This window comes from Octodon degus, unplaced genomic scaffold, assembly GCF_000260255.1.
Source record: "Octodon degus isolate 3935 unplaced genomic scaffold, OctDeg1.0 scaffold00016, whole genome shotgun sequence".
NCBI lineage: Eukaryota > Metazoa > Chordata > Mammalia > Rodentia > Octodontidae > Octodon > Octodon degus.
Window position 1 is genome coordinate 24451485 of NW_004524592.1, and position 16514 is coordinate 24467998.

At 34.4% G+C, this 16514-nt stretch overlaps 1 protein-coding gene across 5 annotated transcripts in view; it reads left to right on the top strand.

The window, feature by feature from the left end:
• Window positions 1-16514, top strand: part of Tbck (TBC1 domain containing kinase) — a 214982-nt gene that overhangs the window by 66245 nt on the left and 132223 nt on the right. For all 5 annotated transcript variants that reach the window (XM_023710021.1, XM_023710017.1, XM_004626700.3 and 2 more), the window contains 6 exons: window positions 4046-4106; window positions 5882-5943; window positions 6477-6538; window positions 8789-8937; window positions 11071-11209; window positions 13712-13811. In XM_023710021.1, the coding sequence (XP_023565789.1) occupies window positions 4046-4106; window positions 5882-5943; window positions 6477-6538; window positions 8789-8937; window positions 11071-11209; window positions 13712-13811 (573 nt within the window). The remainder of the gene's footprint in view (window positions 1-4045; window positions 4107-5881; window positions 5944-6476; window positions 6539-8788; window positions 8938-11070; window positions 11210-13711; window positions 13812-16514) is intronic.

Genomic DNA, 16514 nt, shown 5'->3' on the forward strand with positions numbered 1-16514 from the left:
CATCTTGTACAGCAATTAACCACTAAGAAGAATATATGCAGTGTATTATTTGTTGAAACTGTCCTTCCGATATGATTTGAAACTGTCTCATTGCTATCTGTTTGTCAATAAAACTTGGAAAAATAAATAAATAAAATAAAAATAAAAAAATAAAAAAATAAAAAAAATAATCATCACATATTAATTTTATTAGGATCTGGATATGTCTTATATGAGTGGTTCATTTCAACAGATACTGATGCACATTTCCCGTATGTGGTATCTTGACAAATGCATTGAGGGATAAACTTGGATTAAGACATTAAGAGCTCAGAGCTACAATCTATAAACTTTGAAGATAAATACAGAGAGCTCTGTGAATTTAAAGAAAGAAATTAATTCAACTAGTGGGGGCTTCGTGGCATTTTAAGTGATACTCAAAGTTTAGGTATCTAAGTTATGGATGGCAGACTATAACCTGAAACTGTATTCTGTGTCTTTAAGCTCTTGCCTTTGGTGCACTAAAAATCCTAAGTAAATAAGAAAGATGCTAAAACCATTTTGCCTGGAGGCACCTAACTTTTTGCCAAAGTTAGAAAATTAGAATTTTAGGGGAAAAAATGTTATGTTATAACATGTTTATATTAGGTTATACTATAATTTATATAATCATTAAAATAACCTAATGAATTAGATCATAGAGAGCTGGGAAAACTGAGTATAAAGTTGAGGAATTCTCTCAAAATTTGACACAAAGAGATTGAATATGTAAAAATTTGAAAGGCAAGATGCCAAGCTAGATCCCGAAGACCAACTGTGACCATTAGGACAGGCAGGACTGAAGCAGACAGCAGTATCTTTATTTTAGGCTGGGTGCAACCTGGTCAAGGGCAAAAGGCCAGTGACCACAAATAAAGGGAGAGAATCAGCTTTGTAGACTAAAGTAGACATGGGACAGGTCTCTTGCTGGGTCTGGTGCCTCTAGCAGGAAGTCCTGGGGGAAGTACAGGATGACAGTAGAATTTTCCTGACTTACAGAGTGGTATGCTATAAAATTATAGGGTTTCCTGTAAGCACGAGAACCAAGCCTGGGAGCCATCTTGATAAACAGATTTATTTTAGTCTCTCAGGCTAAGTAAGGGGGGCTTTCCTTTTTGAACAGACTGGTCTGTCAAAGTTTTCTCTCTTCAGGTTCAGAGGGGCCTAATTGTGAGGACCTAATAGCATATGATAGATTCAGATGTTGTAATATCTTAATTATAAGAGTATCAGAAATAGAGTGAAGTCTTCAATTTGAAATGACTTTCTTTTGATGGAAAAAAAAAAACATGAAAACAACAACAAAAATACCTAGATAAGTGGGCTGAATCCTAGAACTCTTGCTAGGCTGAGTTAAGAGGTGTGTAACTTTGAGCCCAGCCTGGATAAGCTAGTGATTTATGGAGTCCCTGTTCCAAAATTAAAAATAGGAAGAAAAGAGCTGGGAAGTAACTCAGTGAGAGTATGCCCTGGGTTCAGTGCACAGCATGGGTTGGCGGCAGGGTTTCATTTAGTAAGCACTTATCAAAAGGCAGGAAGTTTTTTAATACCCTTCCATCCATTAACTCAGTGGTCACAATAGTCTTACAAAATTTATCTTACTTTTTATACTCACCTTTATTAGTCCATGCTTATGGTGCACAAGAAATATATTCACTGAGTGGAATTGGTCTCTATATATCATCACTATCCTTCGCTTTCCCTTCCCATGCCCATCCCACATTTGTATGTCTCCTTCCCATCTCCAAGTTGTCTATCTCTTTGTTTTCTATCATCTAGTTTTTATTTTGATATTTAAATGCTTTATTCTTTGGATTTCTCATATAAGAGATACCATTTGATATTTAGGCTTGTGTGTCTGATTCATTCCGTTTAACATTGTTGTCCCAAGGTGCTTCCATTTGCCCATGAATGACTCAAATTTGTCCTTACATATGGAAGACTAATGATTCTCTGTATATAAATGCCACATTTTCTTTATTCAATCTGATGGTAGAGATACAGGCTACTTCAAAGATTTAGCTATTGAGAGTTGTGCTGCTGAAACATGAGTGTGTGCATGAATCACCACTGTAATAGGATGTCTTTCACTCTTGCAAAGATGCCCAGAGGAGGCATAGATGAATCAAATATAATTTATATACTTGTCATCTGCCAAGTTATACCTAGCAAAAATTTTCTCCTTTCTCTAGGTTATCTTTACTTAATATTTTATCTCTACAGATTAGGCAACTGAATTTCAGAAAGCCTACATAGTTTAACTCACATTAGTAAGTGGTTGAACAAATATGTACCTCTTCATCTGCATCCAAACCTACACTATTAACTAAAATAGTAAGTTGCTAGGCTTCAACAGCTTTACTGGTACTACAGAGATCTTAAGCCTGCTAAAAAGAGAAAAGATATATTGGTTATAGAGAATGAGAATAAGAATAGCACTACTTTTTTATGCAGTGTAAAAACAAAATCAACCTGAAAATACCATCAAAATTGTGAGAAAAAAATCATTTTGAATTTAAAGTTATTTAATTCATTAATATTTAAGAGTATAAGTGAAATAAAGGCTGTATAGAATTTTGACAAATGCAATAAAAAAGTACAATTAGAAAGAGTAATGATGCAAGCTTATATGCCAAAATGGGCAACAGTGTGTTCTATATATCTAACTGTGCTACATTGAGAGACTGGAGGGGAGGGAGGAGCCATCATAGTTGAAGAATAGCAAGCAATTAGACTTGAAAAAGATGTACTGAAGCTATATCCTAGGAGATTTTGAATGCCAAGTTGAGATGTTTATATTCTATTAGTTCATTGAAAGGAACAGTTAGTGTTTACATTGTTTGATCAATTTTACATGCCTATATATCTGGTAATCTGAGCCACTACTTTGAAGATAACAATATGCAGTATGATAACTACTGTTAATTGCCTATCATTTTGAAATTTTGTATCATTTATATTGCTTTTTATTATTGTCTTTAAATTTTAAAAAGTGTCAAAAAAGAAAAAAAATATGGGCAGACCCCTGAAAGGTTTTTTAATAAGATACTGGTGAAGTCAACCGTATTTTTGATAACTTAATGAAATGGTATTGAGGAATAGAATAATTGCAACTTACTTCAATGATCTGTCTGACTGAAGCTCTGATCTTAGGAATTTAGGAACATTTGCCCCTATCAAAAACAAAGAAGCTCTTTTCTCCATGAAAGAGTGAATTATCTTAAACCTTCTCCTTCTAAATCTGTTTATGATATAATTATTTTATAATAAGATTGGCCATTTGAAGTATTTCTCACTTGATGTAATTCTCACCACTATTTTAGGGTATATGTGATGAATATTCTAGTTTTACAGATAAGAATATTGAGGTTTCAGACACTTAAGTCATTTTGTTGCGTTATAAAGCCACTTGGTGATGGAGGAGTCCAACTTGGTATGCAGTTGTTGAAGACCTGGTTTTTGAAAGTATATGGATTTGACTCTGAACTCCATGCCAAGGAGCCTCCAGAGGCAAACTAATAAGGAAACAAAATATTTGTATCTTTAAAAATAGAGCAAATGCTGTAAGAACACAAAAGATGGTTGGCTGACGTTAATGTGAGTGGAAAAAAGATGTCACAGGATGTTCTCAGTGAAGACCATCTACTCCCTTGATCATGATACTTGGTAAAGTACTACTCAGGTAGAAAAAAAGGCCAATATAAGTCTTTCCCAGGGACATTTTGTTCTCTTAATGATGTAGTGCTTGTAGCAGCCTGGAATACCAGTGGACATCTAAGTGTGTGTGAGTATCAACAATAAACAGTGCTTGATTAAACTAAGTCTAATAATCCTTGGACATTAAATGCTTGAATATAATGAAATGCTGTACAGTATGATTTTACCAATAATTTTTCTTTAATGCAGCTGAATCCAATAAAGCCTCTGGAGATAAAGAGATACCTGATAAGATCAATTTCAGCATGGAAATTAAGAGCCCCCTGGAAATCTAAATGTAAAGATTAACAAGAACTTATTTTCTCCTTAGGGAAGAAAATTATTTCAGAGTCTGGATATTTCTGAACATCTGAAATTTTTGCTCACTTTGGGTAAGTGTTATGCAGTGGATTATCTTTCAGTTTTTGTAATTGTTAGTAATCATACTCTATGTGTTCATCTGAAATAGTGAAATCTCCCATTCTCTTCATGTTTCTAATTATCAATGGTAAGCATTAGCAGGATAGCTTAAGTAGCTTCTGAACTATTATGATGACATGCAAAATATTGTATAGGGCTTTCTTGATTTATTGAGGAATTTTCACATGGATGGAAATAATACTAGTTTCATGATTTAGTCAAGTTAGCTATGAAAATATGAAACTGTATGTATCTATATCATTTAATATTGAACAGTGTCTTCAATTTTGGGCTTTCTGCTTGACTGGCTATGAATAACAACTTGGGAAGAATGCTTATTTCCTCATAAAATGTTCATTTTTTTTCCACGTTTGAAGTTTATATAACTTAGAGTGGGTCGAGTTAAATATATGTGGTAATAAAGTAAAAAGAAACAGTGCTAAAACACTTTCTATAAAAAAGTGGTAGGTTAGTATGCAGATTAAGAAAATTTACAAGTAACACCTATAGAAAAATCATAATACATATAAAATGATAATGAATCATAAAGTTGCATAAAACTTTACCAGATTAATTACATTTTATTATAAATATTAATAATATAATTATGAAGGCATTTTGGAGATTGCTAAATGTGGTTCATATTGAACTTTAAATCCCCAGAAAAATTTGTGTATACTCTCCAGATTGTTAATAATAGATATAAATTAGGTGGGGGTTTTGGTCTTTTTTTTGAGACAAGGTCTTACTATGCAGTTCAGGCTAGGCTTGAGCTCATTTTGTAGCCCAGACTGATCTCAAATCCATGATAATCCTCTTGCCTCAGACTCCCAAGTCCTGGGATTACAGACGTGTGCCACCACATCTAGCATACATTAGTTTTATAATTATGCAAAAATAAAGCTTTTAAATATCTTTACCTCCCTGAATTCTTCTTTCAAGTTGTTAATTTTAGTATGTCTGATTAATTAATATCTGGTGTTTAAGATTCTTTATTTTATCTAAAAATGTAAGGAAATATTAGAATATTTTGCTGAGTTAACACACGTATAATATTCAAATAACAGAACTGAACAAAAAAAGGGGATACTGATGAATGTCCATTTTGTATCTGTGTATTCAAAATGGTTAGGATAGATACATAGTAACATTCTCTTCACGAATAGAGGGCTTTGTTATAATAGTGTTTGTAAATAGGGTATCATGTCCGCATCTTGTACAGCAATTAACCACTAGGAAGAATGTATGCAATGTGTCAATTATTGAAACTGTCCTACCAATTTGGTTTGAAACTGTCTCATTGCTATTTCTCAATAAAATTATGGAAAAAAAATTTAAAAAATAAAAATAAAATAAAATAAAAAGGTAAGGAAAGTAAAAAAACTCAAGTATTAGTATATCAAATATACAAGCTGCACTATGCTATAAATTTTTAAAATATTTTATTTATTTATTTATTTATTCATTTATTTATTTGGTACAGGGTCTCGCTACGCAGCCTGGACTTGTAGTGATCCTCCTGTCTCAGCCTCCCCAGTCCTGGGAGTACGGGCGTGCACCACCATGCTTGTTTTTGGTGGCCAGCTCTTTATGGAGCTGGCATGCTTAAACCACTGAGCTAGCTCCCTAGGCCTGTTGTTCTATAAATTTTGACTGGGTTTATTCCCTGATGTTCTAATCAGATTAAGCTGATGAAGTAGTGTGCTAGATCTAAAGGCTACTTCTATTCCATCTGCCTGTTTTGTAGACTGTGTAGATGACCCTGTAACAGTGCTGGCAGAAGAGCATGGTTGTCTGGACATCATAAAGGTTGGTTATAATCCTGTCTTTCTGTGTTCCTCTCACTGAATAAGTGCACCTGTGTGATTCCTAGGGAACCAAATACTACAGTATTTTCTCCCAACGCTGCAGGCCAAAAGACCCAACATCCAGGTACCTTGAGGGTCTTGTTTGGTGTGGCTGCATGTCGAGAACAGTGAAAGGCTGCTCACCGATGGAAGGAGCTGGGAGCATGCTGAGGAGGCTGCTTTCCCAAGGGCTCCACCCCACCCCACCACTCAAGCCTGCACCTCTTAGCCTCTTCCTGTTCAGTCCCTGCACTTGGACCTGGAGTCAAACCTTGAGAATATTACTGATTTACACACTCAGGATTCAGCAGCAATCTATTCAAACTATGCTTAGTTCTTTCTAAATATTTGTTTTCTCACACAGTGACAAATACTAGATGTTGTAAAACCCAACTACTATAAGGGTTTTTACATTTTATACAGAAATAAATATTTGAGTAATATATATTTAGAAAATAGAACATGTAAATGATAATTTTTTTCTCTGTTTACCAGGAGCTTCCTGAAACTGTGATAGATCTTTTGAAGAAGTGTCTGACCTTCCATCCGTCTAAGAGGTTTGTTGATATTATTAAAACTTTGAGATTACACTGACATCCTTTACATATAAGCAATTGATTTTTCCCTTATTATAATATGAATAGATTATGCTTACATATGTAGTAGTGCTCAGTTCAGATCAGTATCCTAAAACTGAGTGACTTAAGTCTTCAACGTTTGTTAATAAAATAAAATTTAAGTTAAAAGATAGTCAGAAAACTGACATATTTCAAAAGAAGTTAGTAGCTCATTTCTTAGCCTCCAAATAGAAAATCAGCTAACCTGGAATATTCATATTTCTAGACCAAATGATAGCAGAGAAATGAGAACAAACTTTGTCACCATTATGTGTTATAGCAGTGAGCTTGGTTACATGTTGAGATAGCTAATGACTGATGGCAATATAAAAGGATTCCTTAAAAATTTTCTTTATTTTCATTTGACTGTGCCACTTAGAAATATAAATATTTCTGAAGTACTTAAGTATATGTTTGAAATAATGTAGTATAATTTTCTTTTTTTTTAATATTTTTGTTGAGAAACAAATAGCAATGAGACAGTTTCACAACTGATTACTAGTACATTTTCAGTAATTAATACATTGCATATTGTTATCTTAGTGGTTATTCATTGTACAAGATGCATACCTGATATCCTGTCTCAAATGCTATTAGAACAAACCTCTCTATTCATTGAATTAAGAGAATGGAGCTGTATTTCTATCCTAAGTATATTGAGTATACAGATACAAAATGGTCGTTCATTTGTATCCCCCTTTTTTGGTTAGTTTTGTCAAAGAAGGGCATTCCATTGTCATTTAAATACTGTAGGTGCATGAATTCAGCAAAATATTCCAATATAGTCCAGTAGTCCATAATAGTAGTGGGTTTTCCATAAGACTGTCAATGTATCTGATAAGGTCAATCAACTCCCCTCAGGATTTAACCAGAAACCCTGTACCTCAGTTTGTAGATCCTTTGTCAGTGTCAGCCATGTGGATGAGTCACACCCATTGCTTGACCAATTTGCTTTCTGTGAAAGCTTGAGAGAATGTTTTCTCTCCATGTGACTCTCCATAGGCACATCTACATCATTGATCACTTTCCTCTATGGCCCCAAAATCTCCTTGAACAGAAAATTTGGGACACAATTGAGTTATAGGATGTTACAGTACAGGTTCTCCTTTTTCCTGAATCCTTACTGACCTTGAAAGGCTAGGGCCAAAATGTTGGCTGTCCTTGTAGCCCTTCTCTTTTTTTAATTTTTAGTCTGCCAACTTAAGTTGTTAACCCTCCAGAAGAGAAGCTTAATGATATTATTACCCTGTAACATAGGCAGTTGAGCTTAACCTCACTATCTGTCTGAATAACAAACATCTTAGACATAACATGGAACAGGTATTTTCCATCAAGTATTGATATGTTAAACTTCAAGTCCCTCCAGAATATAAAGAAAAAAGATTAAAAAGATAAAAAAAAATTTTAAGTAAGAATAAGCATTTATATTTTTTTACACAGACATTTAGAATTTCTGTATAATTTTCTTTAAGGGAATTACTTTATCAATAAATGTTAGGAACAAAGGAATGGTATTAAAGCATAGTTTTGGATGAATATAACACATTAAACCAAAAAGGTAGAAAGGAAATTTTTAAAGTATTAGATTACATCATTATAGACATTCAATAAAAGCAGGTATGTGCAAGTGAGGCTGAAAGTAAAAAATACAAAATCTCTTGTAGACTAATTTCTGTTTATAAGGTACAGAAAGAACAAAATTTAAAAACTAAATGTTTCTGGTAATTTGGTTGTTACATAAAGATATACTCAAATATTTTATTCTGCCTTTATTCCTTTCTCTGGGTAGATGCTAAAAATTTCAGAATTTCCTTGGGTTTTTTCTAATTTTTCTTAGTACATATTTGTAGTATATATAATTGAATTCAGTGTGGGGAGCTGGTACATGGACATACCATATTGTAATCCTCAATTATCCCTTCACCCGCTACCTCTTGGTCCCTTCCTGCTGACTCAAGATCTATCATCTCCCTGTTTCTTATTACCTATCTCTCATTGTGCTTTTTAATTTATTTAAGTTTTCTTATGTTAGCTAGTAAGTAGGTTTATAAACTAAAGTTGAGAAGTGCTGTGTTATTTTCTGTGCTGAGATATTTAAGATTTTTACTATCCTCTTGAATGTGTGTCATTTCTCTAGGAACTATTTTGTAACTTCTATTTTTTCTCTGTATTTTAAAATTGTTTTTCAAGGCCAACCCCAGATGAATTAATGAAGGACAAAGTGTTCAGCGAAGTGTCGCCTTCATACACCCCCTTTACCAAGCCCGCCAGTCTGTTTTCATCTTCTCTGCGGTGTGCTGATTTAACTCTACCTGAGGATATCAGTCAGTTGTATAAAGGTAATGATAAGTAAAATATAGGCAGTGATGTCAGCCCTGTTTCCATAGGAAGTTCCTTCTCTTAGTTTTAATTTTGAATTTGTCAACAGTGTTTTTACATTAGTGGACCAGATGGAAAATTGTTTAAAAATTTAGAGATGATTCTAGCAGTGCTTAAAAGACACAAATTTTAAGTCTCAAACTTGCCTCAAACTTAAGTTATTAACGTTCTATCTAAATTTATTATAAATGATGTCTAGAAAAATCATATTATTGATAGGACATCCATGCCATTGTATTTTACTGTCAAAGACAATAGGTTTTTATCTTTATGTAAAGATTGCAACTTTCACAGTGTGTGTGTTCGTGACACCAGTAGGTTAGTCTCATACTGAAAAGTTATGGTGCCATAGTCATGGCAGAAAGTATATACTACATTTTCATAATTAAATATTTAATAGTACTGAGTTCCTATTGTATACCACACAATGAATCGTTAACATCTGTGTGAAATGGGAAAGCAGAAATTTATATAATTCCTATTTTAGAAGTCAATCCACAGGAGCACAGCACTGTGGAAACAGCCGAAGCCCTATTGCTTACGCCTGTGACACCAAGAAACACTTCTCAGAGAGGCGGCTAATGTCTTCATAAACATGGCACATATAGACAGTGCTATTGGCTCACGTGAGGGCTTATTTTCTGCTCTTACTCCTTTCCTAATATAGAGACTAAAAGTTGCAGGTTTACTAGGGCCAGTGGTATAGCTTAGTGAACTAAGCGTATGCTTACGTAAGCACAAAAGCCAAAGTTTGATCCCTGGCACCTCATGCCGCGCCAGCCCCACCCCTGGGTGTGCTGAGTCAGTGATGGAATCCGGGCATGGTGGCGCACACCTGTAATCCCAGCACTGAGGAGGCAGAAATCAGGAGGATCACTATGAGTCCAAGTTGCATAGTGAGACCCTGCACAAAAAAAAAAAAAAAAAACCTTAAAAAAAAAAGTTCCAGGTTTACTTACTCCTAGTTTCTCTTGCTATAGTAGGAAGTTGGCTTGTGTAATAAAGTTGAGTGATGTGATCTAAATGGAAGTCTGCTTGGAGTGATACTTCCTTTTAGGAAGTATTTTCTTGTTGACAAAAAAGGTGCTGCAAAATTTAGCAGTTCACCTTCTCTTTTGGATGTAGGAAATGCGTCAAGAAGTATGACAAACCTAGGCCCCTAAATGGTCTTTATAGCATAAGCCACCCTTAATAAGATAACTTTTTTTGAGGGGGGGGTTGGAGCATTCAGATTATAACACAAAATGAATTTGAATGTATCCATCAAGACCTAGCACTAGACAGAGAAAAGAATGGCCAACTCCTGTTCAGTCTGGCTATCCCATCTACCTTAGGGCAGAAGTCGCAGACTCCCTGCCTTACAGAACCCTAATCACATGATGGTAGGATGCTTTTCCTTTCTTTTGCTGAATTCTCATAGACACCTGGAACTGGCTGGAATAGGGAGCTTTCCTCCCCACTCAGTTAGGCTCTGACTGACACCTTCTCCTGAGGAGGCCTAGGTAAGAGCAGAGTGCTGTGTTTCCCATGATTCCATTTCTTCCTCCCACTACCAGAAGCGCAAGGATATTTTCCTGTGAGATTTACTGTGAGAAGCTGATCCAACTCCTAGAAGTAACTTCTCAGAGGACTGGGCATCCTCCAGTGGCTGTGTCCCCTAGAGTTTTAATAGATCTTGTATACACTGAGCCTCTAACAGTTTGACAGTTCAGTTTCTGACCCTGCCTGACTCCTGAGGTGTTTTCTGCTCTAGCAAGTTGTGATTCCCTGTATTCTCCTCTGTTTCTTACAGTTGCAGGGGTAGTACCTCTCCCTAGGTCCTTACCTCTCTCACTGATTTAAGAAAAGATGTTATTTATATAAATATAAATATCCATATATATTTATAGCTATAAAAGCTCTATAGCCCCACTGCATGTACTAGAGATCAGCTTTATATTTGCTAAATGAAATGCCAACTTCCAGGCTTCTTATATGTACACACAGTCTATTCTTCAGGTTTTGCTTTTTTCAGAATGTCTGCTATCACTGCCTGTTGAATTCTAATAAACACAAATCATGATGACTGATTCTTTTTAATTTGCCATTAACAGATATAGACAGTGACTACCTGGCAGAAAGATCCATTGAGGAAGTTTATTACCTTTGGTGTTTGGCTGGCGGTGACTTGGAGAAAGAGCTTGTTAATAAGGAAATCATTCGATCCAAACCCCCTATCTGCACCCTCCCCAAGTAAGGAAAGAAAACTTCTCTTGGAAATAGGGGAAAGTGACCTTGTAATAACACTAAAAAACAGTTTGATTTTGTTTTCTTTTTGTAGACATGCCAAGAAAATGATTATGGAAGTAACTGAAAGCCAACACATGTTTGATTGGCCTTAGTTTCTAATTATACAGTTCCCATCAGTATTTTTATTACTTTTAAATAAATATTATCTTTTAATCTTTCTTTGTAATGTATTTATATAGTTAGTATTACACAACATCATGCTATAATTTGTATTTGTGAAAAATGTATGAATCAAAGCAGTAGTATTTGAGGCAGCGTAATAAACTGACCAAGATTCACCTGTTATGTTATATTATTTTCCATATATATTTGTAGCTATAAATGACCTCTGGCTGGGGAGATGGCTCAGTGGAATAAGTGCTTCCCAAGTGCAAGGGCCTGAGTTCAATCCCTGGTTCTGCCAAATAAATAAATAAATAAATAACCTCTGTGGCCCCACTGAATGTATTGGAGATCATCACTTGGCATACTCACAGTTGAGAGAAATCTGCCAAACACCTATTATAAGTTAGACTGGAAGCTAAAATAACTGAATCCCTGCAGGCCAATTTTGTCTTTATTATAATGTTTTTAGTTACATTTATTGATGAAATAAATGTGAATTTATAGAGCTTATTGCAAGCTTTAAAGTTTTAATTTTATATTTATTTATTTTTGTGCAGGATCTCACTACACATCTCAGACTCAATGATCCTTTTGATTTGTGCCTCCCTAGTGCTGGGATTACAGGCATGCGCCATCACACCCAGACTCCATCGTTGGCTCAAGGTGCCCAGGGGTGGGACCAGTGCAGCATGTAGTGCCAGGGGTCGCACCCTGGTCCCTGTGCTTACCTAAGCAAGTGCTTAGTCGGCTGAACTACATTGCCAGCCTTTTATAGTTTTAATTTTAGATTTAGGACAGATTTGATCATTGTATGTAATTGTAGAAGCTTCTTTCATAATTGTATAGAGCTTCTTCCAAGCTTTAATGTTTTAATTTTAGATTGCAGGACAGATTTGATCATTGTGATTAATTGTGGAAGCTATACACACATCATTTTCTTTTTAGTTTAAACTGTTATTAAGAGATTCCTTTAAGATCCTGGTAATTCTTGCTTGTGTGAGTGAACGTTTTTAAAAGCAGTACTTAGATTTGAAAATATGGGCTGGAACATGGCAGCACACACCTGTAATCCCAGGGCTGGGGAGGCTGAGACAGAGGATCACTGTGAGTTGGAGCTGCATAGTGAGGCCCTGTACCAAATAAATAAATAAATAAATAAAGATTTTAAAATGCTTTATAAATCAAAGATATTTGCTAGCTCATACTTAACCAATAGTCTAAATTTCATTTGTTACATTTTCAAATTTGGATAGACCATTAGTTTTCCACTTTTTTCCCCTCTAGATATGAACTTCATGCTGGTCATGTATTTGCCATTCCAGTATTTATTTTATGTCTTACTTTTAGTACTTCTTTGCTATCATGAAAACTTTTTCTTAGTTCAATTGTTTTGAAACATTTAATTTTTAATTAATTAGTATTTAATTTTCTGAATATTGCTTAATCTTAATTTTTGTTCTAAGATTCATACTATATCTTTGACTTACAATTTACTTAAAAGACATCATATAATATCTTCTCCTAGTATTAGAAACTTTAAAAAGTATATTTCCATTTTCTGTTGACTTTATATTACTTCTTTCTTGTCTTTTATACACACACACATATATATATATATATAAAAATACGTGTATAACCCAACATAAGATTGGCAGTGTTTCATAGAAATCTGCAATGACCTTTAAATAAGGGTTCATCTAATATATCTTTTATATAGTCCTGCATAACTATCATATTGAGAGCACTTTATTGTTCATCCAGGAGCATACTGCAACTTCTCTTGCCTTTCAAATTATGCTCTTTGTTATTTCCTATATGCTACTTCTGGAGGTATTAAAATATTTCAAGTTTGTAAAAAGAAAAAAAGATATTAACTTCAATCATATGTCATTCACTGTGTCAACTAGAATGTCAGCGGTAGGCAGATAGAAATTCAAAAAAAAAAATTGTCTGAAGGATAAATACATTCTTAAAAGTAATTCTTTGAAGTTCCGGTCAGGTTGGATGCCTTTGTTATCCAGTGCAGTAGTTTTCCTCTGAGCGGTTGCCATGTGCTGTGTCTTCTCTCCTTTTCCACTTGTCACCTGCCCCGACTTTCTCAGGAGCATATTTGAATAGTGTCGGAAATTTCACATTAAGATCACATAAACAAAGAATCGTGATACCATGCATTCCTGAAATGCTTTGTGAACACTATATTATACCAACCCAAGAGATCTAAAAGTGGGACTTATTTGGAGAGAGCTCAACCAATGGTTATATTGTTTTAAATTAACTACCCATTATGATTTAGGAAAATAGGTTCAATACAATAATTTTTAAAACAAATTTTTTTTTCAGTTTTGTTTTTGAAGATGGTGAAAGCTTTGGACAAGGTCGAGATAGAAGCTCCCTTTTAGATGATACCACTGTGACACTGTCATTATGCCAACTGAGAAATGTAAGAATAATAGTTTACAGAATTGCTTCAGGATTTTAAAGACCTTAAAGATATGCATGAACCCTTGTGTTCCTCCCTGATTTCATAAACTGATGTACAATCTACTATAAAGTAATTGCATCAGAAGGGACTTAGAAGAAAATAACACCTATAAAATATCAGACTTTTTGTCTGATCACAAAAAGGATTTTTATCAAATTATCTTTTCACCATCATAGGATAAGTGCTCTTTTTTCTCTACTGAGGTGATGCTACTTGTTGTTATTCAAATTTTAAAAATTATTTTGTTAATCTCTTGTTATAAAGTGGAATTCTGCTTCCATACTAATCTTTACTTACATTAGTGCAGCTTTCTCATTCTGAGCTGTTTCAGTCCTAGGTTGCATTTTTTGCCAGCATTTCTGAGTGATTTGTCACTGACTTGGCATCAAAACTGTATTATTCACGTAACATGAATAAGAGTATTACATTTTTTCTACTTTCTGCAAAACTTTATGTACGGGGTTACATATATCTATTTATTGAATGTTTCATAGGACTTACTTATAAAACCAATAAAACGTAAAACTTAACTTTATGTTTTTATAGGCACGTTCTTAATCAAGACAAGGAGGTTCTCTTGTATTTTTAGTTTGCTAAGACTTTTCAAAAATGAGTGTTGGGCCAGGGTAATAGCTCAGTAGAATAAGCGCTTGCCTGGCAAGTGCAAGGGCCTGAGTTCAATCCCCGGTTCCGCAAAAAATGAGTGTTGGACTTTATCAAAAGCTTTTCTGCATGTATTGATACAAGATTTTTCTCTTTTATTTGTGGATCTTATGGTTTCTATTAATTGCTTTTATATTCTGTATGAGCCTTGTTACTTAAAAATCATTTGGCAACACATATACTAAAATTCATTTGGAGATGTACTGTATAATTATCTTTATTCCTGTATAGACTCAAATGCTAGTATATGAAGAATTTTTGCCTCTGTAAACATGAAAGATACTGATCTGAAGTTTTCTTTCTGTGTTGACTGTTATTGTTGCCTTTGGTATTAGTGTAATGCTGTCTTTGGTGAGTTATGAAATATTTAATTCTGTTTTCCGGAAGAACTTTTTTTATCATTTCTGTTAATGTTTGGTGTTATTCATCACTGAGCACCATCTGGGCATGAAGTCTTTCTTCTAGGAAGATTGTTCATTTATTGATTGAACTCCTTTAATAGTCCTAGTCAGATTGTCTACTTCCTCTTATGTGAGGTTTTATGAATTGATATATATCATCTTTTCCTTATCATCATTTTCCTTATCAGAGCACTGCCTTATTTAAAATTAATATAACAATTCCAGCTCTCTTTTGATTGTTAGCATATTGTATCTTTCTCTATTCCTTTACTTTTAATCTTTTTATTTGTGTTTAAAGTGAGTTTGTTATGGACACATACAATTGAGTCTTGTATTTGTATCCATACTGATAGTCTCAGTCTTTTTAATTGCTTTATAAGGACCATGCACATTATAGAGATTATTAATATACAGCATGATACACTGTTTTCTGTCCTTGCCCTTACCTATTGCTGCTGCCACTTCACCTTTTACTCTTTTTCTGCATTCTCTGGTTTTAAAAATGATCATTTTACATGGTTCCATTTTCTCTGCTTTCTTAGAATATTTCATTTCCTTTTCTTTCTTCTATTTTTTTATTGAGAAACAAATAGCAATGAGATAGTTTCAAAACTGATTAATAGGACAGTTCAATAACTAATACATTGTATATTGTTATCTTCTTAGTGGTTATCCATAGTACAAGATGCAGACAGGATATCCTGTCCAAACACTATTAGAACAAATCTTTCTTCTCATTGAATTAAGCGAAAGTACCTGTATATCTATCCTAACTGTTCTGCATATACAGAAACAAAATGGTCCTTCCTTTGTATCCCCTTTTTTTGTTTAATCCTGTCAGAGATGGGTATTCCATTGGCATCTAAATACTATAGGTGTGTGAATTCAGCAAAACAATCCAACACAGTCCAGCAGTCCACAATAGTAATGGGTTATCCACACAAGTTTTTGATTTGAGCCTTTCACAGTTCTGCATATTAATATGGCTTTAGTTTATATACCTCGTTTTTATACTTTTCTGCTGGATGGTTAAGACCAACATAAAGCAAGACCTATATAACAAGAAATGTAACTTTTGTATCTGATAAGGTCAGTCAACTCTCCTCAGGATTTAACCTGAAACCCTATACCTCAGTTTGTAGATCCTTTGTCAGTGTCAGCCATATGGATGAGTCACAGTCATTGCTTGACCAGTATGCTTTCTGTGAAAGCTTGAGAGAATGTTTTTCTCTCCATGTGACTCTCCTTAGGCATATTCTACGTCATGGATCACTTTCCTCTGTGGCCCCCAAATCTCCTTGATCAGAAAATGTGGGACACAATTGAGTTACAGAATGTTACAGCACAGGTTCTCCTTTTTCCTGAATCCTTACTGATCTTGAAAGTCTAGGGCCAAAATGTTGGCTGTCCTTGTGGCCCTTCTTTTTCTTTAATTTTTGGTCTGCAAACTTAAGTTGTTAACCTTCCAGAAGAGAAGCTTAATGATATTATTACCCTATAACATAGGCAGTTGAGCTTCACTATCTGTCTGAATAACAAACATCTTAGACATAACATGGAACAGGTATTTTCCATCAAGTATTGATATGTTAAACTT